The sequence below is a fragment of the Myxine glutinosa genome, chromosome 11 (genome assembly GCF_964187855.1).
Source record: "Myxine glutinosa chromosome 11, kmMyxGlut1.1, whole genome shotgun sequence".
In the NCBI taxonomy this organism is placed as follows: Eukaryota; Metazoa; Chordata; class Myxini; order Myxiniformes; family Myxinidae; genus Myxine; species Myxine glutinosa.
This window is the reverse complement of record NC_136271.1, coordinates 25,673,943-25,699,739: the sequence shown is the minus strand read 5'-3', so window position 1 is coordinate 25,699,739 and position 25,797 is coordinate 25,673,943. Positions and strand designations below refer to the sequence as shown.

The following is a 25,797-nucleotide window of genomic DNA, read 5'->3' as shown; positions in this document are numbered from 1 at the left end:
TAGATCGGAGGCAAACTCAATAACCCGGCAACATCACCAGCACGTTTACCAACATCCATTTGACGAATAACATCTAATTTCATTTCTAAACTAAGACTTTTCCAATGCCTGCCTGTGTTTGTTGCTCAGATTTGCATTGGCTTTGTTTGGGTTGAGTGTTATTCACGACGAGCGACCCCGAAAAATCTAACCATATGTCGAATAGTAAGGCTTCATCAAGCCTGTCAAAGCGCATGGTATGTCAGAACACATGGTAATCAAGCGTTATGGTACGTTACGTAATCAAGTATTACATTACACAAATTACTAAAATAAAAAAGAGCGTTTTTTTAATGGCTCCATATTAGGGTTAAGCATTTTGTGACTGTGTAACGAATCAGATCGTTCTTATTTAACCTTGGGGAGAGACACATGGATGAGAGGTGTTGAGTTTATCTTTTAATAGCATTAAATGTGTGTTTCCCAATCATGCTATTCATCTTTTAAGAGTGATTTAAATGCGCGTTTCCCAATCAGCCCATTACCAGATGTTGTCGCAAGTTGTGACCACAGTGCGGTCATTCTTGTTTCAATATAATAAACTAGAAATATAATAAGTGTGTTTTTTATTTATTTACTGTATATTCCCCGTTTGTACTGTTTTTGTTTATAGAACACTCTGAAGTCCAACGTACCACTTAATGAAGGTGTCAAACCGTGTGACATTTTTAGGAGAATGCACAATATGGTATATATGCTGTTTGTCATGGTAAAATGTGTATGAATTGTATGAATGGTTTTGAAAAGGATGAAAAAGATGGACGGGTCCTCAGTGGCAGCAGACACTGGTCGCCTAGGCCAATGTTCATCGCACTGCACACACTTGCTCACCCCTACTTTTCAAAACCGTTCACACCATTCGTGAATACAACACTTCACATTTCCATCAGCATCGCAACACAACTGGATCCTGAAGACATTTTGTTTGTAACTCTTTACAAGTCTTGATATTTCAATTTAACCATTCACTCTCTTTTTCCTAAAGTACCTACGTCATCCACTGTCAGCAATTTTCACAACCTTCAGCTTTCTTAAGCTGCACTTATTAAGAGAAAGCCTTGTTCATAAGGAGCCCCGATGGGAAGCACCATCGTGGCATTAATGCTGGCATCCGACTTGGCTTTTTCATCAGAGGTATACAGCTATAGTGCCCCTTTGACTGAGAAAGGCCATCTTCCTGGTACTGACTATGGAGGAATGGAAACACCCAATTAATAGATTACAAGTGAGGACCTGCTCAATATATATTCAAATCAAATCAAAACATTTATTTCCTTCAAGAAAAGCAACAGGTATAAAGAAAACATTTGAATAGCAATATTCATTATTAAACAAACAATAGCCTGGTGTTGGCGTAGCGGTTAGGGTGCCGGCTTGGGATCCTAGGATCCTGAGTTTGAATCCCGGTCGATCGCTGAATTAACGCCAGGGGGGTTGACTCAACCTGTCATCCTTCCGAGGTCGGCAAATTGAGTACCAGCTTGCTGGGATGAATGATCCCGGTGTGTACCCCGATTTCGCTCAGGGACTAAGGGTTGGCGTCAGGAAAGGCATCTGGCCGTAAAACATTGCCTCAAACAGGGAACCATGATTGTCATGGGGCCCGCAAGGCTAACTCCCGCTCTAGCGGGGGAAAATGGCCTTAAAATGATCATTCAAAAAAACAAAATGACACAAAACGTCATAGCCCCTGTTGTGGTTTTAGTACTTTTGCTGTACAGAGTTAAAGGCCATCAGTCAGCCATCTTTGGTAAGATGACAAAACAAAATCTTCTGCATAAGTATACTTATGTATTGTCTTTGTGCCAAGTTTGAACAAAATTGGAACATGCATGTCCGAGAAATTGTTGGAGACACGTTTAAGTAACAAAATGGCCTCCAGTTGGCCATCTTGGATCTGATCTCGAAAGAAAAGGACGTGCCATATGTAAGCCATAATTCATTATCTGTGTGCCAAGTTTGAACAACATCAGCAAATGCATGTCTGAGATATGGTTGCAGATGCACGGACGGACGGACGTACGGACGTGACCAAATCCATAAGCCCTTGTTTCTGACCAAGTCCAACGGGGATGCTTACACGATAACAATACTTACTATTCATGTCACCAATGCATTTGAGGATGGATTTTGTATTTTTTTTCTTTGTATTCCTATTCCAAGGCAAATTTTATATCACCTTCTTATTTAGTATGGATTGCTCCCATTCTTTGGCATAGGAGCACAATGCAGCCTCACCAAAAAGCCACCGAATTCCTAATATGAGCCGCTCTTTGGGCATTTTATTACAGAAGCCTTCAAATGAATATTGCACAGAGCATTCAAATGTTCTTTGAAAAGAAAGATATATTTTTTGCAAAGAGTACCGAAGTCTTTTACATTTCCCAAAACGGATTTATAACCCGAGGAGATCAATAAATTATTTTTCTTGTTTCTTCTCCTAGCAGAGATATATACATATACAGCTGGTCTGTGAACACGTGTATGGAAGTTGTGGCAATTTCAACATTTATGGACCCAACCTGATATTTTGATAACAATTTCGAGCCATTTCTGTCAAGCAATCATTTGTATTCCACCAACCCTTATCGGTGCACGTCAGGTGTCGAGCCTACTGGTCCAGTGTGCACACAAAGCCTGCTAAATGAGCAGCTCTGGCTAGACCTGGAGACAGACAAGTACGTACATTGTCCGGCAGCCAGGATGTCGACACTTACGTTTTGGAGATTGATCGTCCTAACAATGTGCAGAAAGACTGATGTTGACATTAGTACTTGATATCTTTATCACTGGGGCAGCAGATAGGGCCTTAACACAATTGCTAGTGGAATCAACAATTTTTTTTTTTTGTATACAACATCGAGGCTCGTGTAAGAGCTAACATCAATCCCCAAAAAAAAAAACGCACACACAAAACATACAAAAAAAGGAGCGTGAGACAAAATGGGTGGAAAGGGGGAAGCACACAAGTACAACAGCAGAGAACAGGGACATCGGGAGATATGTGGGAGGGAGACGACTTGGGGGGAGGAGGCGTGGGAATGTGGTGGGGGGTGGGAAAGTATAAAACACATGGGCACTGTTGGAACTTCCAGGAAAGAAGAAAGTCGGTATTTCCAAAAAAAAAGTGGATTTGGGGTGAATTAACCGGGGTAGAAAAGATCAAGGTTTTGGATGTGAGAAGATAAGAGATGGTGGTGAACAGCTGTTTGAAAGACCTGGAGGGAGGAGTGGGATTGAAGAAAGTGAGGGAGTTTGTTCCAGAAGTGGGGAAAAAGAGGAAGGAAGGTGAGCAGAGAGTCTTGATTTTGGAAATTTCACCAGAAGAGGGTTACTGGCAGATCTTGTGCGACCTGAAGGAATATTTGGGGGACAGAGCACGGAGAGACCTGGGGGAGCAAGGCCGGAGAGGAGTCGGTAGAAGACAGAAAGACCACTAACCTGCCTGCGGTGATTGAGTGAAAGGCCCTCACAATCAGCTTCATCGCAGGAGATTCCAATGATTCTGAAAGCTTTGGTTTCAACAGCGTGAACCCGAGCTAGGTGTGAGGCAGGAGCACCGGCCCAGAGGGGGGAACAGTATTCCATCGAGCTGCGGATGAAAGCCTTGTATGTGGTGAGGAGCTCAGGTGTGCCAAGGACGGACTTCACACGACGGAGGATGCCCAGTCGGCGACTGGCTTTGGAGGCCAGATTTGAAATGTGGTTTTCCCAGGAAAGATCATGGCAGATAGTGAGACCCAAAAGCTTGAGTGACAGAACTTATTGCAGAGGATTGTTCAAAAAGTAGATGAGAGGGTTGTCCAGGCGGTCTTTTCGGAGAGACATAGTAAGAGTGTGAGATTTGTCAGGATTGAAAGACCATTTTTGTTTTTAGAACAATTAATTTTCTCAACCAGATGTTGAAGGAGGTGTGCTCTTTTCAATGCATGGAGGATCTACATCCAAAATGTTGCTTCACCTTGTTTTCCCCACTGTTAGCATACTGTACCTCCTTCAATATTCGGTTGAGAAAATTAATTGTTAGTTGGAGCAAAAGAGGGAAATGGGTCTCCATTAATCCAAGCTTTCTGCACACACATAAGGGCAGTTTTTAAATATTTTCTGCAAACTCTACACCAAACAATTTTGTTTTCTGTACGGACAATTTCCAGGACACTCATCACAACGACTTGTAACACACTGGTATACATCATACCAGCGCATCAAAACTGTGTCCACTACAATTACACAGGTCATCAGTTCATCTTTCAATGGGCACTTCACTTACATTTAGTCTTTTACCAGACGTGAACTTTTCCGAGCAAATTAAATTATTATCATCAGAGCTGGTTAACAGTGAGAGGAAGGCCCACATTTTAAGCAGAAAGGACCAGAGGCAGACAGGAATATATGAACGAATGAAATCGGAATGGCTACCCAAGTCTGCAGAAGATGAGGAAACTTTGTTAATGAGAATAGATAAAACTCATTGGTAGGTATGGGGTCAACATGACATCATGATAGGCCACCATTTTGAAATAGTGGAGGAAAGAGATGGATTGGATAAGCACAAGGATGTAATTTCCCAGATGAAAGAAAAGAGGGGGAAAAGCAGCTTAGATTAGTACACTCTTGAAACACAACAACAAATGGGTTAACCCCAGTCCAGTATCCTCATCATGAGGCCACCACCAATAGTGTGGTGGTGGTATAGAGGTGAGGACACTGGACTAAGACAACAAAGTTTCTGGATTCAAACCCAAGTGAAGGCGTAAGGTGTGTATCAAGGAATTGGAGTCTGTGCTTCTAAAGACAAGATATTTCTCAGGAGAATAACCTTTTTGAGTGAGTAATCTGCCTGGTTTAATGTACATGTGATACCAGCCTAATACATTGGATTTACCCTTAATACTCTTCAAGAGACTTGGGATTGGTGAGAAAATGCTATGTTTGCAAAAAATTAATTGCAGTCGGAAAGATCCATATTAACAAATGAAAACACCACTGTCTAAAGCCTTGCCTTGTTTTGAAGCTGTGGGAGTTGTTGGTGCTTTCATTTTTGACAACAATGATCTGCGCTGCTGTGATTGGAGCTGTTTTGTCTATGTTATTTATCTGCATTGATATGCATCAAGTTTTGTGTGACTAAGTGGAACGTTGTCCGGTGATGGTAGTTCAGAGGCAGAGGTATGAAGGATGATGCAGGTGGGTGCAAATGCATGAAGGAAAGTGGAGGGTTTGATGGCAGACAGGTCGATATTGAGGAAGTTGAAAGGGAATGACTTGAGGTCGTTTATAACACCAGCATACCTGTATGGTCTGGAGACGGTGACACTGACAGAGCAGCAATAACAGAGGCTGCAGATCTATGAGAACAACTGTGTCAGGAGGATTGCAGGATTGAAGAGGGTGGATAGGAGGATAAACTAACTGAGGGAGGAGATTGGTGTGCAGACGATCTTGATGGAAAGATTGATAAAAAGCCAGATGAAAATGGGCAAAGCACCTGGTGTGGATGGAGGAACAAAGATTTCCACATAGAGCAGATGTGTTGAAAGGGCGAGGTAGGACAAAAAGGGGTAGACTGTGGTTAAGACAGGAAGATTGTGTGAAAAAGGATGTCAGAATGTGGAGGTGGATGGAGGAGAGATGACTGGAGATAGAGAGCAGTGGAGGAGCATTGTCAACTTAACTCTCTTATCTGTCTCCCTCTTCCAAATCCTAGTGGCGTCTGGTCAAATCTGTTTCTGGTGTTTGTTCCCCCTCCATCCCCTCCCTCACCTCAAACGGCTTAACGGCTGACTCCGCATGTGAAAAGGCTGAATGCCTCAACTCTGTGTTTGCCTCTAAATCTTGTGTCCCAAACCCATCCCTCTCTGTACCCACCGTACCCAGCCGTACCCAGCTGCTCCTAGACTCTGTGTCCTCTCCTCCTGACAAGGTGGAAAAGTTTCTGTCAACCCTCGGCTCTGATTCTGCAACTGGTCCTGACGGCATCAGCCCACGGGTCCTAAAATCATGTTCTTCCGCTCTTTCACTCCCTCTTTCTGTTCTCTTCACCCTCTCTTTTGCTCAAGGTCATCTGCCATCTGCTTGGAAACCAGCCAACATCACCGCTTTGCACAAAAAGGTGCAAAAACAGATCCCAGCAACTACAGACCAATCAGCCTTCTCCCAATTATCAGCAAAGTCATGGAATCCATCATTGCTTTAGATATGAAATCTTTCCTCTTCTCCAATGGCTTGATCTCTGATCATCAATTTGGTTTCAGACCTGGTCACTCTACTCTGGACATGCTGCTTCTGCTTTCTCAACAATGGATGGAGGTCCTCAACACCAAACAGGAAATTAGAGCTGTCTCCCTTGACATTTCATGTGCCTTCGATACGGTCTGGCACCCTGCTCTGCTCACCAAACTCTCCTCCTTTGGTATCCATGGAAATCTCCACGCAAGGCTGGCGGAATTCCTCTCTGGTCGTAGTCAACGTGTGGCCCTGAATGGGTTTCTCTCATCTCCTCTTCCTGTTCAGGCTGGAGTTCCCCAAGGTAGTGTTCGGGGCCCTGTGCTTTTTCTGGTCTTCATCAATGATCTCTCTGACTCTCTTGAAAATCCTCCCTATCTCTTTGCTGACAACTCTACTCTCTGTCGCTCCATTCCTCATCCCTCAGATCGGCAGTCTGCAGCCTCCTCACTCTCTGCAGACCTGGACAAAATCACAAACTGGGCAAACAAATGGAACACGTCTTTCAATCCTGATAAATCTCACACTCTTACGATGTCTCTCCGAAAAGACCGACTGGAAAACCCTCCCATCCACTTTCTGAATAATCCTCTCCAAGAAGTTCTGTCACTCAAGCTTTTGGGTCTCACTATTTGCCATGATCTTTCCTGGGAAAACCACATTTCAAATCTGGCCTCCAAAGCCAGTCGCCGACTGGGCATCCTCCGTCGTGCGAAGTCCTTCCTTGGCACACCTGAGCTCCTCACCACATACAAGGCTTTCATCCGCAGCTCTATGGATTTCTGCTCTCCCCTCTGGTCTGGTGCTCCTGCCTCACACCTAGCCCGTCTTCACGCTGTTGAAACCAAAGCGTTCAGAATCATTGGAATCTCCCGCGATGAAGCTAACTCCAAGGGCCTTTCACTCACTCACCGCAGGCAGGTTGGTGGTCTTTCCGTCTTCTACCGACTCCTCTCTGGCCTTGCCCCCCCAGCCCTCTCTGGGCTCTGTCCCCCAAATATTCCTACAGGTCGCACAAGATCTGCCTGCAACCCTCTTATGGTCAAACTGCCAAAATCAAGACTTTCTGCTAACCTTCACTCTTTCATTCCTCTTTTCTCCCGCCTCTGGAACAAACTCCCTCACTCTCTTCAATCCCACTCCACCCTCCAGGTCTTTAAAACAGCTGTTCACCACCATCTCTTATCCTCCCCCATCCAAAACCTTGATCTTTTCTACCCCCGCTAATTTTGGTCCCCTTGTGTTTTATACCTCTCCCCCCCCCCCCTCCCCTTCCCACGCCTCCTGCCCCCAAGCCCTCTCCCTCCCACACTTCTCCCTGCTCTCAAATATTGTGGTTGTGTGCTTCCCCTTCTCTCCCCATCTTGTCTTCCGCTCCCTCTTTTTGTATATTTTGTTTGTCTGGTTGATTTGTTTGTGAAATAAATGTTAGCTCTTTCACGAGCCTCGATTCAGTATACAAAAAAAAAAAAAAAAAAAAAAAAAAAACAGAGCAGACTCGGCTTCACCCCAAATAAAGGAATTTTGAGAAGAACAAAATTATATATATATATATATATATCATTTCCCTTTTTTAAGGCCATTTTCCCTGCTAGAGCGGGGTTAGCCTCGCAGGCCCCATGACAATCATATGGTTCCCTTTTTGAGGCAATGTTTTTATGGCAGGATGCCCTTCCTAACGCCAACCCTTTAGTTGCCTCTTATGACACGCAGGGATACGGTGTACCTATTCTAAACCGGAGCACACACCCGGCGTTGCTGGGGGGGTGGGGGGGGGGGGGTGGGGGAGGGGGAAGCAGGAAAGGGAGGGGATGTTGGGGAGAGGGAGTGAAAATATATACGACATATACATTTTTGGGGGGGTAATGTGACTTTAACAGGCCCCTCCGTTTGGGGGGGGGGCGGGGGGAGAGTGAGGGAAGAAAAAATTTCCTGTGCAAAGAGTGCTTCATAACTTCATTGTTGCACAGGTAAAAAAGGAACACCTCACCACCACGTAATTCAAAACACCTCACCACCACGTAATTCAAAACACCTCACCACCACGTAATTCAAAACACCTCACCACCACGTAATTCAAAACACCTCACCACCACGTAATTCAAAACACCTCACCACCACGTAATTCAAAACACCTCACCACCACGTAATTCAAAACACCTCACCACCAAGTAATTCAAAACACTTCACCACCAAGTAATTCAAAACACTTCACCACCACGTAATTCAAAACACCTCATCACCACGTAATTCAAAACACTTCACCACCACGTAATTCAAAACACCTCACCACCACGTAATTCAAAACACTTCACCACCACGTAATTCAAAACACCTCACCACCAAGTAATTCAAAACACTTCACCACCAAGTAATTCAAAACACTTCACCACCACATAATTAAAAACACCTCACCACCACATCATTCAAAACACTTCACCACCAAGTAATTCAAAACACTTCACCACCACGTAATTAAAAACACCTCACCACCACATCATTCAAAACCCCTCATCACCACATAATTCACAACACTTCACCACCACGTAATTCAAAACACTTCTCCACCACGGAAAAAAAAGTTTGAGGGAGTAGTTCAGTGACAAGACAAGACAGACACTGCACAGATATATATATATATATATATATATATATATATATATATATATATATATATATATATATATATATATTGTTACAGACGTGGCTTGGATGTTATTTACCGAGCGGTTTTATGGTATGACCACGTCTGCACAAGTTACCCGATTGTGCCCGAACGTTGACTAGTCGCGCGATGCTGGCTCAATAAGAAAAAGAAGACACCCGGCTGGATTACAATAACACAATACGACACCAATGTTTCGATTCTCAAGTATATTCGTACGGAAAAGGTTAGATTACAGGGGCTAGAGGTATATTACAGGAAGACAGGCACTTAGACACACTCTTATATTAACCCTGGAGAGACGACAGACAAACGGGACAACGGCTGACTCACACGGGGGTTTGATGGCTAGGAAAGGCAGGATCGATGGCTCCAGGTCCTCCTGGGCTCGGGGCAGGGTACAGTACGGTCCGGTCCGGTCCAAAGATGCGGGGAGGTATCGTCGCGCTGGGGGTGGCGGTGGCTTCTCTCTCCAAGCTGAGGCGCATCTGACGTCACATCCGGCGCGGGGCCGCGTATATCCGGCGGGGAGTGACACGCCCTCGGCTCGTTAGCTCCGCCCCAGATGGAATCGGCACGTTGCTTCTCATTGGGTGCGTGGGGGGGTTACTGGCTCCGCCCCTGACGAGGAGCTGACAGCCAGCCCCTTCGGGGTAACGCCGTGGAGCGCATGGTCATGGCGGGTAACCGAGCCGGTGTGAGGACGCACACTCCCCGCCCCTCTGTTGTTGTAGTCGTAGTTGTAGTTGTAATTGTTGTTGTAGTTGTTGTAGTTGTAATTGTTGTTGTAGTTGTAATTGTTGTTGTAGTTGTTGTTATTGTTGTTGTTTGGGGAAGAAGATGGGAGGAGGTATGGGAAAGGTCCTAAACTCACTACTGATGCCATATAATCACATTCTGGTGCAACGAAGAGTCATAATTAATGGAGACGAGGCCTTAACTGACATAGAATAAGAATAACTAGGAAGATGTCCGAAAGTTGTCTACGTGTGGTGCGGTGGACCTGGGCACGACATTTAATGGGGGAATAAGGGGAAGGTCGGCTCTACTGATTGTTATTTACATGCAATGGGACTAGGGAATGGGGGATCGGGGAAAGTTGGGGAGTATTGGAGAAAATAGGGGAATATTTACAAGCGGATATGGAGGCCAAATTCCATATTCGCAACATTGCACCCTTCTCTACCCTCGGGGCGTCCCGACCCGATAAATTTTTACCTACTTTAGTGTGGCACGCAATGTAGTTCCCTCTACTATTAACTCTACCCTGAGTGCGACAGTTTTACAGATATTCACAAATGAGTAAATATGTCCCCCTGCGACGTTGCACCCTTCTCCTCACAGAAACACACCCACAGGATAACCGAATCCGGAAAGAATCCTCAAACTAAACATACAGCCGGTAGGGAGCATTATTTACAAGACTACGCTGATATCTACACTACGATCCAGGACCTGTTTTTGGAGGAACACATGCAGATGTTATGCATAGAGAGAGCGCGCTTGCCAACATCGATACACCAACCCACGAGTGCTCTGTGGCCGACGGCCTTTAATAACGTGCAGAGCACCCTTCCCGAGCATCAACAGCACCACCCCACCACCAATCGGTGCAGTCACCATTGTTCATTGGAATAAAAATAAATTCGACAACCCCTAACCCTGCAGGTGTCTCTTGCTCTTCTTGTGGTGCACTTGGTGGTGTTAATTAACAGTGGTTCACCTTTATGGCATAGGTGCCACGTTGACCCATAGGTCCATCCCCGGGTGGTGCTTGGCCGCAAACGAACTGCGGTCCATTGTGGGTGGCCACAAACATTGCGGTCCATATGGTGTATCGATCCCGGCAGCAAACAGCGAAAGTGCAGGCCCACAACTGCGCAGCCAGCACCTCTCTCTCCTCTCTCTCTACCCCAAAGCCAGATCCTCGGAGGTGGGAGACAAAAGAAGAAACAAGTGAGTAAGGTGGTAAGGGCGCAAAAGTGCACGCAATGTAAGGTGATGCACACTGGGGGCACATGGGAACCAGGTGAGACAGGTACGTTCCTATCGTACGCCCCCCCCCCCCACCAGGTAACCTACATGGCCCCTCCCTTACCCCTTACTGTATCCACACAACACAACACTACCCATAAACATCTACTTTACAAATCAACAAACATCCCTACTGTCTTCCCCGTTCCTCCCATATACCAAATTCGTCTTCTCTCCCTCCTAACCAATCAAATTTGCCATTTTCAACTCAACATCAAAATTTGCCATTTTCAACTCAACATCAAAATTTGCCATTACCAATTCATCATCAGTCCCTCCTAGGGAGGGAGAGATGGAATCACCCCAATGTCTCATCCACGTCGTGATGCGTCTCACAAATCCAACAGCAATTCTCATTTCTGCAACACAAACAAAGAAAACACAGGTGTGGAGTCATCATCATCACCACAGGTAAGTGGCTGCGTATGGTGCGACAGGTTCATCAATCCTAACTATCTCCTAAATGACTTTAACAACTTTACACTACCCGGGGTCTTTCTCCGGCCAAACCATTGGCCCTCTTACACTATGGGTTCTAAAAACCAATTCCCATTGGCCAAACTGTGGTGCTTTTCAATTTGGGGTCTCACTCCCCCGATTCATCTCCCGGTGCCCTCGCACAACTTCTGGGCTGTGGCGTGTACCTCTCCCAGTGGGTCTACCCACCTGCACACCTCCACCACTGCAGTTGCCTCCGAGCTTACCTGCTCCTTACCCTAACCTAACTACCTGGGGAAGGCCCTCTGGCACTCTCCCCACTCGGTGCCCTCTCTGGCACTGGGCTACCCGGGTCCGTCCTCCGGATCCTCGGGCCCCATCCACAACTCTACCGGCTCCCAGAGCCCACCTGCGGCCTCAACTGGCCGACATCCTCACAGTGGTGGAGTGCCCAACCAACTACACACACTAACAGGCTACACGCCCAGCCATTTCCACAACACTAATGCACCCATTCACAACACCATTCTGCAACCGCACCACAAATGCCAATATCCAACCACAATTTACCTGTACCCTCTACCTAACACTTACACTACCCGCCCCGGGTACTCGTGAAAGGGGTCTACTCTTCCCCCATCCACACCTTCGCACCATGCACACCACTCCGTACCACTTACTCCAACTCTCTCCACACACCTGTACTTGCACACCTGTGCTCTCACACTTGGTGCCACCTGCACCCTTCTCTCCCCAAGCGCATTCGCGCTGATCCACACACTCACTACTCATACACTGCTCCACACACCTGTCCAGTTGCACACCTGTGCAATCACACCTGTTCAATTCTCACAAACACGGCATCATCTCAGCTAACTACTCCCTTCTGAAACTTGCGCTTCCCAGTCGTCCCTTTAAACTATTGCGCTCCCTCGTCATTATCATCCACACTAATCTACCTGCGTCCCCACTACAGGTATCAGTCACTAACTAATCTTAACGTTACCTAAGGTCATCTTCTCTAGATCCCTACACACAATATCCTAACCCACCCGGGCTAGTTTTCACTGCCATACACCCCATAAACTATTGCTCCTTTACCCCCCGCATGGGAAGGGTGGCAGATTTGCCATCCCACCCCATCGGGGGTCTCTCACTACCAATTTTGCACATCAAATTTCAACAAATTAAAAATTTGCCAATCACTGCCCATCATCTGCCAATCACTACTGCCAATCCCTTGCCAATCATCAAATTTTGTTTTTCTCTGATTTTGGGTCCAAAACACTAACCTCATCACCCAGTCGACTCACTAATACCTCTCGGTGCGCCAATTCCTGTCCAAAGCCCGGCTTCGTAAAGCCAAGCAATGGATGCTGGTTGTTTTGTGCCAGCGGCTGGATGCGTCCGGCACTCGGTGCAGGGAAGGAGGTTTACCCGGGCCGAGATCCCACGCACCATCTCGGCACGGAGCCATCCCATGGCTCGATCTCGGCCTGCCGGAATGCCTCAACAAAAAGTGGTCGCCATGACGACTCTTTCTATCGGGCCGCCCGCTCCGCCTATTGGAGCACAGACGCGGCCGTTCAAAGCGAGGCCCAGCGTGGATCGCGCACGGCGGTCCTTTCGAACCCGCCGTGGCTCGGATCCCCGCTGGTTCTCGCGGCACGCGAAGCCCGGCACGCACCGAGGGCCCGATTCGGCTATAAGTCGTTCTAAACTCTACCCCGTCTAACGTCGATGCTTCACCTGGACGCTTACACCCCGCAGCCCGTTCCTTGCTCACACATCCAGCCGTGCCCATGCTCCTCGTACCTTTCCTTACACACCCAGGTACCCTCATTCCACTCACAGCCTTGGTCACACACCTGACCACCGAACACTTTGGCACACATTCGTTGGTCGCACACCTCACCAAGACACCTCTTCGCGCCCCCTCCTCAGTCACCTCCTCTGTGACAATCACAGGTGTGCTCTCATTCGCACATCCTACCACGTGCCTCACCACCAACTCCAGCGTGCATTCCCACTCACGCTCTACCATTTCAGGTGTGCATCCTTCCATCCCAGGTGTACATCCTCGCTCACCTGTCACAACCAACTCACTCTCCTTGTCACTCTCAATACTCTCACCTCCATTCTTGACAGCGCACTCACCCTTACTCTTGACAGCGCACTCTTTCCTCGTGCACCTGTCCGTCACACACCTTTCTCGCGCACACTCTCCCGTTACACCCTCTGTAACACTCACCACAGGTGGACACTCTTCCTTACTTCTGACAGCGCACTCTTTCCTCATGCACCTGTCCGTCACACACCTTTCTCGCGCACACTCTCCCATTACACCCTCTGTAACACTCACCACACCGCGCTTCCATGTGCCCCCTCGCACACGCGCTACGACCGACTCATTCTCGCCAGCACCCTCACTACTCCTTGGCACGCACTTTTTCCTCACACACCCCAGAGTCGGACTTTCTCGCACACCTCCTCTTTCGCACACCAGACCTGTCGCACACTTCACCAACGGCCTCTCACGAACACCCGGGTCCATCTCGACCCCCAAGCTTCTTAAATCCCCTGGCGCATCATACGCACGACCATATTGGTCACCACTTACACCGGGTCCTCTTCCTCTTCGCTTCTCCTCCATCACCTGCGAATCCCTCATTCGGTTAATGAGCACATCATCACGATCCAAACACAGACTTTGGACCAATTCTTTTATCTCCTCTTTTATTTCTTTCTTATCCCCTCTCCGTCGCTTCTTAATTTCGCTCATCCCTTCTTCCACTTCTTCTAGTTTCTGCTTCACCTCTTTCATTCCCCGGTACGTCTCCTCAAGCTCGTCCTCCAAGGCTACCTTGACCGTTTCCAGGTGCGTCCTCACCTGCCGGTCCTTCGTCTCCATTACCTCTATCACCTCGTCCAACCTCGTTGTCAGTCCCTCACGTACCGTCTGACACTGCCTCTTTGTCGCTATCAAGTCGTTTTTTATGTCGTTTTGTGTCGCTTTTAACCCTCCTAATACCGCAGTGTTCCTTTGAACCTGCTCCACTAACTCCGTTTGTCCCACCGTCAGCTGCTCCACCTCCTGCGTCAGGTCCTCTATGCCCCCTTGTAACTTTACAGTCCCCTTTCTCACCTCCTTCTCCATGTGCTCCTTACAGTGCCTCACCTCCTCGCGCACTCCTCCGACCTCCTCACTCACTCCTCTTCTGATCTCCTCTCCCATCACTTGCATCTCCTGCCCAGATGCCACCCTCATCTGCTCCATTTCCTCCCTGTGAGCATCCAGTTTGGTTTCTACCCCCATTCTGACCCCCTCTATCTGCTGCTCCATTTGTTTAACTTCCCTTTCCGCTTGGTCCCTCATGTCCCTCAATTTGCCTTCCATACTGTTTTCTAACCCCTCTAACCCATTTTTCACTCCCTCTATCTGATTCTCCTGGGCAGCCATTCTATTTTCTACCCCCGTTAACCCATGTTTCACCTCTTTTATCCCGTTGTCTAACCCCTCAAAATTATTGTCTAACTTCCCAATTTTCTTGTCTAACTCCTCAAAATTATTGCCTAACTTCCCAATTTTCTTGTCTAACTCCTCAAAATTATTGTCTAACTTCTCACCGGTACCCCTCATTTGGCCCTCTAATCGCCCACTATCAACCCTCATTTGCTCACTCTGAGCATCCATCCGGTTCCCCATTACCCCCATTTGGTTTTCCAATCGCTCACTATTCTTTTCCATAAGGGCCGTCATTTGTATAAAAAAAAGTTCCAATCTTCCCAGCGGCGCTACTTCGGTCGCGGGCACGGTGACCAGCGAGGCGCCTTTTTGCGCGCCCGAAGCATCGTGCGCGAGAGCGCCATTTTGTGCACCTGCTACCCCCGCTGTTTCGCTCTCCTCATGTCCCTCATGTCCCTCAATTTGGTCCTGGACCGACCCTGCCTCACTCTCCCCTACCGGACCCCAGCCGTCTTGATCCGCCATAGCGCGACTTGCAAAATTCGAGTTTCGTAAAACAATTACAAATTTCGCCGTTATAATTTCGCGCGGGAAACGCGCTCCGAATCGATTCTACTTGTTACCAATTTGGGCCTAATAAATTTAGTCCCGGGTTCGAATTCCACTCCTCGACACCAATTGTTACAGACGTGGCTTGGATGTTATTTACCGAGCGGTTTTATGGTATGACCACGTCTGCACAAGTTACCCGATTGTGCCCGAACGTTGACTAGTCGCGCGATGCTGGCTCAATAAGAAAAAGAAGACACCCGGCTGGATTACAATAACACAATACGACACCAATGTTTCGATTCTCAAGTATATTCGTACGGAAAAGGTTAGATTACAGGGGCTAGAGGTATATTACAGGAAGACAGGCACTTAGACACACTCTTATATTAACCCCGGACAGACGACAGACAAACGGGACAACGGCTGACTCACACGGGGGTTTGATGGCTAGGAAAGGCAGGATCGATGGCTCCAGGTCCTCCTGGGCTCGGGGCAGGGTACAGTACGGTCCGGTCCGGTCCAAAGATGCGGGGAGGTATCGTCGCGCTGGGGGTGGCGGTGGCTTCTCTCTCCAAGCTGAGGCGCATCTGACGTCACATCCGGCGCGGGGCCGCGTATATCCGGCGGGGAGTGACACGCCCTCGGCTCGTTAGCTCCGCCCCAGATGGAATCGGCACGTTGCTTCTCATTGGGTGCGTGGGGGGGTTACTGGCTCCGCCCCTGACGAGGAGCTGACAGCCAGCCCCTTCGGGGTAACGCCGTGGAGCGCATGGTCATGGCGGGTAACCGAGCCGGTGTGAGGACGCACACTCCCCGCCCCTCTGTTGTTGTAGTCGTAGTTGTAGTTGTAGTTGTAATTGTTGTTGTAGTTGTTGTAGTTGTAATTGTTGTTGTAGTTGTAATTGTTGTTGTAGTTGTTGTTATTGTTGTTGTTTGGGGAAGAAGATGGGAGGAGGTATGGGAAAGGTCCTAAACTCACTACTGATGCCATATAATCACATTCTGGTACAACGAAGAGTCATAATTAATGGAGACGAGGCCTTAACTGACATAGAATAAGAATAACTAGGAAGATGTCCGAAAGTTGTCTACGTGTGGTGCGGTGGACCAGGGCACGACATTTAATGGGGGAATAAGGGGAAGGTCGGCTCTACTGATTGTTATTTACATGCAATGGGACTAGGGAATGGGGGATTGGGGAAAGTTGGGGAGTATTGGAGAAAATAGGGGAATATTTACAAGCGGATATGGAGGCCAAATTCCATATTCGCAACAATATATATATATATATATATATATATATATATATATATATGTATACGTATATACGAGGGGCTGTCAATAAGTTACCTTAAAATATTTTTCACAACTTGTTTATTGCATGTATGTGTGTAGCAACTGTTATTTTTCAACATAATCTCCATTGCGTCCAATGCATTTTTTCCAGCGCTTTACTAAGGCCTGGATTCCTCGAGAAAACTAGATGGTATTCATAGAATACTTATCCTGCGCAGTCAACTTGTTGCGAACCAACTCTTCTGTTTTTGAACATCTTTTTTCTTGGATCCAATATGGCTGCCAGACCACGTGAGCGATGACATCATAAATTTATATTCTCTAATATAATTCTTGCATAGATCACGCTCAATACATTTCAAACTGATCAGACTAAGTGTTGCCCCTGTTGAATTATGACGTCATAATTGTCACCAATGACGTCATCGTTAACAACACCTATTCGCCTATTCCCCATATGGAGTTCTTTACAATGAGCCATGTTTCAATTTTTAGCCGCGTCGCAGACGCTCCTCATAGAGTGCCCTCTGCTGTTGTTCTTGTTCTTGTTCCTCTTCTTCTTCTTCTTGTTCTTGTTCTTGCAGAGAAGACAAAACCTCAAAGCTCCACCCATTCTGGGAACCATAGCTCCACCCATTGTGGGAGAGGCTTCATATAAACAAATATCCACCATTTTATTAACTCGCATAGCTTTGAGGCCTGTTTTGTAGGCCCGTGGTGTCTTGCTCTCTCACACAGTTTTCTTTAAAATCAAATTCGATATATCATTTCATTTTTCACAGTCGCTAACATAGTTTTAGACTCGGTTGAAAAAAAACGGGAAGAAAATCCGATGAAAGTTGCCCTTTATAGAACGAAATGAATTCTCAAAGGCCTGTAACTTCAAGTCCATTGAGATATATTTTGTTTAAATCGCAGCATGGTCAGTCATACACCGCCCGAAATAACAGACGGGAAAATGCCGAGATATATTGTTTGTTTTTTTTAATCGCGGCATGGTCAGTCATACACCGCCTGAAATAACAGACGGGAAAATGCCGAGATATATATATTTTGTTTAAATCGCGGCATGGTCAGTCATACACCGCCTGAAATAACAGACGGGAAAATGCTGAGATATATTAAAAATTCGTCCATTTGATGATAATCGTCACGATGAAATATTTAATTTATACGTCGTCACAATAATGTGGAGAGAGGAGCATAGCTTCGTTCACGTGTCGCCACACACGGGAAATTGCCGAGATATATATATTTTATATCGCGGCATGGTCAGTCATACACCGCCTGAAATAACAGACGGGAAAATGCCGAGATACATTAAAAATTCGTCGCCACACACGGGAAATTGCCGAGATATATTTTCACTTTGCACAAAAATAACATCAAGTAATCGAATCAATAGGAATGTCCTGTGCCTATAACATCGACGTTATAGGCACAGCTGCATCTAGGCATTGTGTAACATCGACGCGGCTTTTGTTTTAATTAAAACTTTTTGTACTTGTTTTCCATGGAGCGGTTTCAGAGATATAGAGGTACAACTTTTTTCGATTTTTTCCAAGATGGCGTTTGTACCACGTGACCTATGACGTTATAATTATCATTAAAAAATTATACAGGAGAAGTCGCTCCTATGCTGACAATTTCGTGATCATCGGACTAACAGCTGCAGAGGATTTTTTTTTTTTCATACTGATCAGATCAAGCATTGTACTTGTCGAACTATGATGTCATAATGGAGGCACCTATGATATTCACCATGAACATATCTCATTCCCCATGGGGTGTACTTGACAATGAGCCATGTTTCAATTTTTTTGCATTAAGCGGTTTGGGAGATATAGAGGTGTAACGTTTTTCCAAGATGGCGTCCGTACCACGTGACCTATGACGTCATAATCATGAATTAAAAAATTATACAGGCGGAGGCGCTTCTATGGTAAAATTTCGTGTCAATCGGACCAACGGTTGACGAGCAAATGAATTTTTAAAATGCAGACACGTATGGCACACGGCACACGTATATACCCGAATGCTTAACCCCGCTTTTCGCTTCGTGAGCGCAGGGAAATTATCACTTAATATTGGTAGGATGGCTTTATTAATGATATAAAATTCCATAGTTGAGTTGGCATGCCGCCATGTATTGAGTTGTTTTTGTTTATATTTGTTTTCTCTTTTGAAAGACTTAATAACTATTTTGTTTAAAACATGAATGGAAATACAGTTGTTGTTGTTGTTGTTTGTATTCTCAGGTAACAAAAATTGTTGTTGCCTCCTGTTGCCATGTATTGAGTTGTTTTTGTTTATATTTGTTTTCTCTTTTGAAAGACTTAATAACTCTAATTTTGTTTAAAACATGAATGGAAATACAGTTGTTGTTGTTGTTGTTGTTTGTATTCTCAGGTAACAAAAATTGTTGTTGCCTCCTGATCATGGATAAGGATTGTGTACTAATGTGGGTTGGAAACACTAATGGGTCGATGAGACACTTGATGATCTCCAAGATAAATCCAATGGTAATGTTCTTCACAGGTGTGGAATGCTGCAGGTCGGAGACCGACTTCTGGTGATTAATGGGATTTCCACATGCGGACTATCAGTGGCTGAAGCAGCCAGGTACCTCCAGGAAGCTGCCCTGGCAGGTTCTGCCAAGTTGGAGCTGGAATTTGATGTGGCAGGTACAGAAAGTGGTTTTCCAAGGAAATACGACCAATCAATTGCATTAGTGTGTTGTATCACCTTTAATTTGTTTTACGAGTTAGTTCCACCACCATTGATCATGTGTAGCTGTGCATGCCACCACAATCCATAAAGCATATGTTACAAGAGCATAAAATCAAATGGAGCCTGCAGCGCTACAAAACAAGACTCCTGATGCCTGTTGGTCAAGTTCTTATATTCTTCTTAAAAATGGCTCTTATTCTTCCACAGTCCGTTCATTTATTACCTCCGCCACCGAAGGTGGATGGAGGTTATATTTTCACCCCTGTCTGTCTGTCTCTCTGTGAAAAAGATATCTCAAAAAGTTGTGATCAACAATATTTTGGTGAAGATTCGAATCCGGATCCGGCTCGTAGAATTTTTAAGTGATTCTTCACCATTGAGAGATCGGACTAAAACCGATTTATAGCAGGATATCTCAAAACGTTGTGGACGGATTTGGCTGAAACTTGGTGGACAGGTTGGGTGTGTGACAACACCGAATCGATTCGATTTTGGTGAAGATCTGAATATGGATTCGGATACGAGAATTATTTAATTTTTAAAGTGATTCTTCACTATTGAGAGATCGGACTAAAACCGATTTATAGCAGGATATCTCAAAACGTTGTGGACGGATTTGGCTGAAACTTGGTGGACAGGTTGGGTGTGTGACAACACCGAATCGATTCGATTTTGGTGAAGATCTGAATATGGATTCGGATACGAGAATTATTTAATTTTTAAAGTGATTCTTCACTATTGAGAGATCGGACTAAAACCGATTTATAGCAGGATATCTCAAAACGTTGTGGACGGATTTGGCTGAAACTTGGTGGACAGGTTGGGTGTGTGACAACACCGAATCGATTCGATTTTGGTGAAGATCTGAATATGGATTCGGATACGAGAATTATTTAATTTTTAAAGTGATTCTTCACCATTGAGAGATAGGACTAAAACCGATTTATAGCAGGATATCTCAAAATGTTATGGACGGATTTGGCTGAAACTTGGTGGACAGGTTGGGTGTGTGACAACACCGAATCGATTCGATTTTGGTGAAGATCTGAATATGGATTCGGATACGAGAATTATTTAATTTTTAAGTGATTCTTCACCATTGAGTGACAGGGCGAAAAGCGATAAACAACATGATATTTTGAAAAACGTTGTGGACGAGTTGTGACTAAACTTGGTGGATGAGTTGCTTAGGTGACAAGAACAAGCAGATTAGATTTTGGTTGAGGTCCGAATCCATAACCAGGCCTATCAGTGGGACACAAAGCATCGACTGTTCAGCCTGGCAGATGTATGTGCTCTACCGAGCGCCGTTCTTGTTGATCAATGTTTTTTCAGACAAATTGTCATGATTTAAAATTCTAATAAACAGACTCCATCTCAACAATGAAAGAGACAACCAGCATGGTAACCTACCACGTACAGTATAACACTAACTGGGAATAATGGTCTTTTTTCTAACATAAGAGGAACATTAAAATGTCATACCATATTACAACCCTATTGGCACCATTAGTGTAAAGGACATTTTAAAGGTTTGCTCATAAATATTTAATTGTTGAATTGCTATTCAGTCTATTTGAATTATTGATCCTGAATATTTAATTGTTTAATTGCTGTTCTGTGTAGTCTGTTTGAATTCTTGTTCATTTCAGTTTCTTTTTTCTTGCAAAGCCATTATGATTTGCTTAGTGATGACATCACACCTAACAGCAATTATTTTCCTCCTAGCTATATAATAATATGCTTGCCAAGTCTGTCTGTCACATAAAATATCATGAGATGACAGAATCTCACATGATTGTGAATTACACTTTATTTCGTCCTTGTTTAATTTTCACGTACAGGATGATTTATTTATTTATTTGAGAACCCTAAATTGAAAGCTTGGCCTCGATGAGGGCTATATAGTCCATGCCTGGAGCCTTCAACATAAAAAATATATATATCTTACTATAATTCACCAAATGTCCGTCCGTCCGTTCCCAGGTACCGCAAAAACGGCTGAACCGATCGCAACGATATTTTGGGTGGGTATTCCTGGGACCCCCTGGAGTAAATAGGCTATATTGTTTTTCCAATTTTTCCAATTTTCCAGTTTTTCCAAACACAATGGAATAATATTTACCGATATGAACAGTGATGCGGCTTTTATTGAAATTCTACAAATACTGTTTCGATTTTGATGAGAATTATGAACCTGCCATGAATCCCCACCGTCCTCCCCGACCCGACTCTGCAAGTGGACAGATTACGCAATGCGCGTATTTGATAACATCCCAATACAACCGTCATTCAATCGTAATGTTAAATCGTTAAACGTTAATCGTGTTAATCGTTTTGTTAAAGTATCAATTGATGATTGGAATTGAGTGAATACAATTACGATTTTGAATTCGTAATTGTGTTCACCCACCCGTACGGAACTTCACATCAGGATTTAAATATTTGTTTATGTCACGGATGTTGTTAAAAGTTTATGTTTTATATTAATGTTATTTCATTTGTGATTGGAGTTATGCTGTTTGGAATGAAAAAAGAGATATCGAGTTCAAGTGAATGACGAAATGCCGTGACGGTTTCTACTTTCTAAATGTGAAATTCGCAGATCGCCATATGCAGATTCGCCATTGACTGGGTATGGAACAAACGTACCCGTTTGTTTGCGAACGGGAACGTTTTTCATGGAAGTCCTTCACAAACTTGCTGTCCATGTCTGATGTGCGACTGAAGGTGCTACAGGAATGTGGAATTCATTGGTTTCATGCTTTAGCATTCACCGTTTCTGCATTGTCTGTTTGCTTCTGGCCTTCTCCTCCCACCGGTGCGCAGCACGGGTACCTTGCTAGTAATAATAATTCCCATACACTGTTAGGAAAAACTATATCTGTGAGGAACCTACTATTTTTCGTAAATGTAGCTTAATGTTACAGAAAGACTTAACACGATCCTGAGAGTTATCAGGTGTCACGTGATTTATTACCTACCAAATACAGTACAACAAAGTACATCATGATTTATCACGTGACCCGGCAGTGGCGTTTAACGGTTTTCACGAAGCCACGTCATGGCGCTCACTGTGGAAGTTTTTCGACCAACATTACATCAATAATTCATCCTTTGGGAAATGTCAAATTGCCGTTAAGAGTCGCCTTGGTGGTCGTACGAAACCTTCGAAATCAGTGACATGGAAACTGGTGAAGCAGTTTAGAGAAACAGGGTGCATGAAAGTCAAAAAGCACATGCACCAGCACAGCGTTGTTACACCAGAGAAAGTGGTTGAAGTACAGGAAAGAATGGAAGCAAGAACCCGAATAAATCTCTGAGATGTTCAGCACAACAAGCTCACTGTTCATATTCCAGTGCAAGAAAGGCGGTCAAGACAGTCAAACGTTATCCCTGCAACATTCATGCGGTGCATCAGCTACTGGAGCCAGATAAAGAGAAAGGTGGATCCCACTATGAGTGGCTCCTGAGGATTGGAAGAGAACAAGACAAAGATTTCGATGTTGTACTTTTTATAGACAAAATTTGGTTTCATCGTTCTGAGCATGAACATTCACAAAACACTCGTTTATGGCGAAACGAACAACAGCCTCGTGCAAAGCACTTTCGTGCAAGAATTGCTGTTTGGTGTACTGGTGGCCATTTCATTCTGTAAGAATTGCTGTTTGGTGTGCTGGTGGCCATTTCATTCTGCAAGAATTGCTGTTTGGTGTACTGGTGGCGATTTCATTCTGCAAAAATTGCTGTTTGGTGTACTGGTGGCCATTTCATTCTGCAAGAATTGCTGTTTGGTGTACTGGTGGCCATTTCATTCTGCATGAATTGCTGTTTGGTGCACTGGTGGCCATTTCATTCTGCAAGAATTGCTGTTTGGTGCACTGGTGGCCATTTCATTCTGCAAGAATTGCTGTTTGGTGTACTGGTGGCCATTTCATTCTGCAAGAATTGCTGTTTGGTGCACTGGTGGCCATTTCATTCTGCAAGAATTGCTGTTTGGTGTACTGGTGGCCATTTCATTCTGCAAGAATTGCTGTTTGGTGTACTGGTGGCCATTTCATTCTGCAAGAATTGCTGTTTGGTGCACTGGTGGCCATTTCATTCTGCAAGAATTGCTGTTTGGTGCACTGGTGGCCATTTCATTCTGCAAGAATTGCTGTTTGGTGTGCTGGTGGCCATTTCATTCTGCAAGAATTGCTGTTTGGTGGACTGGTGGCCATTTCATTCTGCAAGAATTGCTGTTTGGTGCACTGGTGGCCATTTCATTCTGCAAGAATTGCTGTTTGGTGTACTGGTGGCAATTTCATTCTGCAAGAATTGCTGTTTGGTGTACTGGTGGCAATTTCATTCTGCAAGAATTGCTGTTTGGTGTACTGGTGGCCATTTCATTCTGCAAGAATTGCTGTTTGGTGTGCTGGTGGCCATTTCATTCTGTAAGAATTGCTGTTTGGTGTACTGGTGGCCATTTCATTCTGCAAGAATTGCTGTTTGGTGTGCTGGTGGCCATTTCATTCTGTAAGAATTGCTTATTGGTGTACTGGTGGCCATTTCATTCTGCAAGAATTGCTGTTTGGTGTACTGGTGGCCATTTCATTCTGTAAGAATTGCTGTTTGGTGTACTGGTGGCAATTTCATTCTGTAAGAATTGCTGTTTGGTGTACTGGTGGCCATTTCATTCTCTAAGAATTGCTGTTTGGTGTACTGGTAGCAATTTCATTCTGCAAGAATTGCTGTTTGGTGTACTGGTGGCCATTTAATTCTGTAAGAATTGCTGTTTGGTGTGCTGGTGGCCATTTCATTTTGCAAGAATTGCTGTTTGGTGTACTGGTGGCCATTTCATTCTGCAAGAATTGCTGTTTGGTGTACTGGTGGCCATTTAATTCTGTAAGAATTGCTGTTTGGTGTGCTGGTGGCCATTTCATTCTGCAAGAATTGCTGTTTGGTGTGCTGGTGGCCATTTTATTCTGCAAGAATTGCTGTTTGGTGTACTGGTGGCCATTTCATTCTGCAAGAATTGCTGTTTCGTGTGCTGGTGGCCATTTCATTCTGCAAGAATTGCTGTTTGGTGTGCTGGTGGCCATTTCATTCTGCAAGAATTGCTGTTTGGTGTGCTGGTGGCCATTTCATTCTGCAAGAATTGCTGTTTGGTGTGCTGGTGGCCATTTCATTCTGTAAGAATTGCTGTTTGGTGTACTGGTGGCCATTTCATTCTGTAAGAATTGCTGTTTGGTGTACTGGTGGCAATTTCATTCTGCAAGAATTGCTGTTTGGTGTACTGGTGGCCATTTCATTCTGCAAGAATTGCTGTTTGGTGTACTGGTGGCCATTTCATTCTGCAAGAATTGCTGTTTGGTGCACTGGTGGCCATTTCATTCTGCAAGAATTGCTGTTTATTGTACTGGTGGCCATTTCATTCTGCAAGAATTGCTGTTTGGTGCACTGGTGGCCATTACATTCTGCAAGAATTGCTGTTTATTGTACTGGTGGCCATTTCATTCTGTAAGAATTGCTGTTTGGTGCACTGGTGGCCATTTCATTCTGCAAGAATTGCTGTTTGGTGCACTGGTGGCCATTTCATTCTGCAAGAATTGCTGTTTGGTGTACTGGTGGCCATTTCATTCTGCAAGAATTGCTGTTTGGTGCACTGGTGGCCATTTCATTCTGTAAGAATTGCTGTTTATTGTACTGGTGGCCATTTCATTCTGCAAGAATTGCTGTTTGGTGCACTGGTGGCCATTTCATTCTGCAAGAATAGCTGTTTGGTGCACTGGTGGCCATTTCATTCTGTAAGAATTGCTGTTTGGTGCACTGGTGGCCATTTCATTCTGCAAGAATTGCTGTTTGATGTACTGGTGGCCATTTCATTCTGCAAGAATTGCTGTTTATTGTACTGGTGGCCATTTCATTCTGCAAGATTTGCTGTTTGGTGCACTGGTGCCCATTTCATTCTGCAAGAATTGCTGTTTGGTGTGCTGGTAGCCATTTCATTCTGCAAGAATTGCTGTTTGGTGTGCTAGTGGCCATTTCATTCTGCAAGAATTGCTGTTTGGTGTGCTGGTGGCGATTTCATTCTGCAAGAATTGCTGTTTGGTGTACTGGTGGCCATTTCATTCTGCAAGAATTGCTGTTTGGTGTACTGGTGGCCATTTCATTCTGCAAGAATTGCTGTTTGGTGTGCTAGTGGCCATTTCATTCTGTAAGAATTGCTGTTTGGTGTACTGGTGGCCATTTCATTCTGCAAGAATTGCTGTTTGGTGTGCTAGTGGCCATTTCATTCTGTAAGAATTGCTGTTTGGTGTACTGGTGGCCATTTCATTCTGCAAGAATTGCTGTTTGGTGCACTGGTGGCCAT

At 45.0% G+C, this 25,797-nt stretch overlaps 1 protein-coding gene across 1 annotated transcript in view; it reads left to right on the top strand.

The window, feature by feature from the left end:
* Positions 1–25,797, top strand: part of LOC137436513 (glutamate receptor-interacting protein 2) — a 535,867-nt gene that overhangs the window by 277,691 nt on the left and 232,379 nt on the right. The window contains exon 12 of the mRNA XM_068130374.2: positions 19,254–19,399. Within this exon, the coding sequence (XP_067986475.2) occupies positions 19,254–19,399 (146 nt within the window). The remainder of the gene's footprint in view (positions 1–19,253; positions 19,400–25,797) is intronic.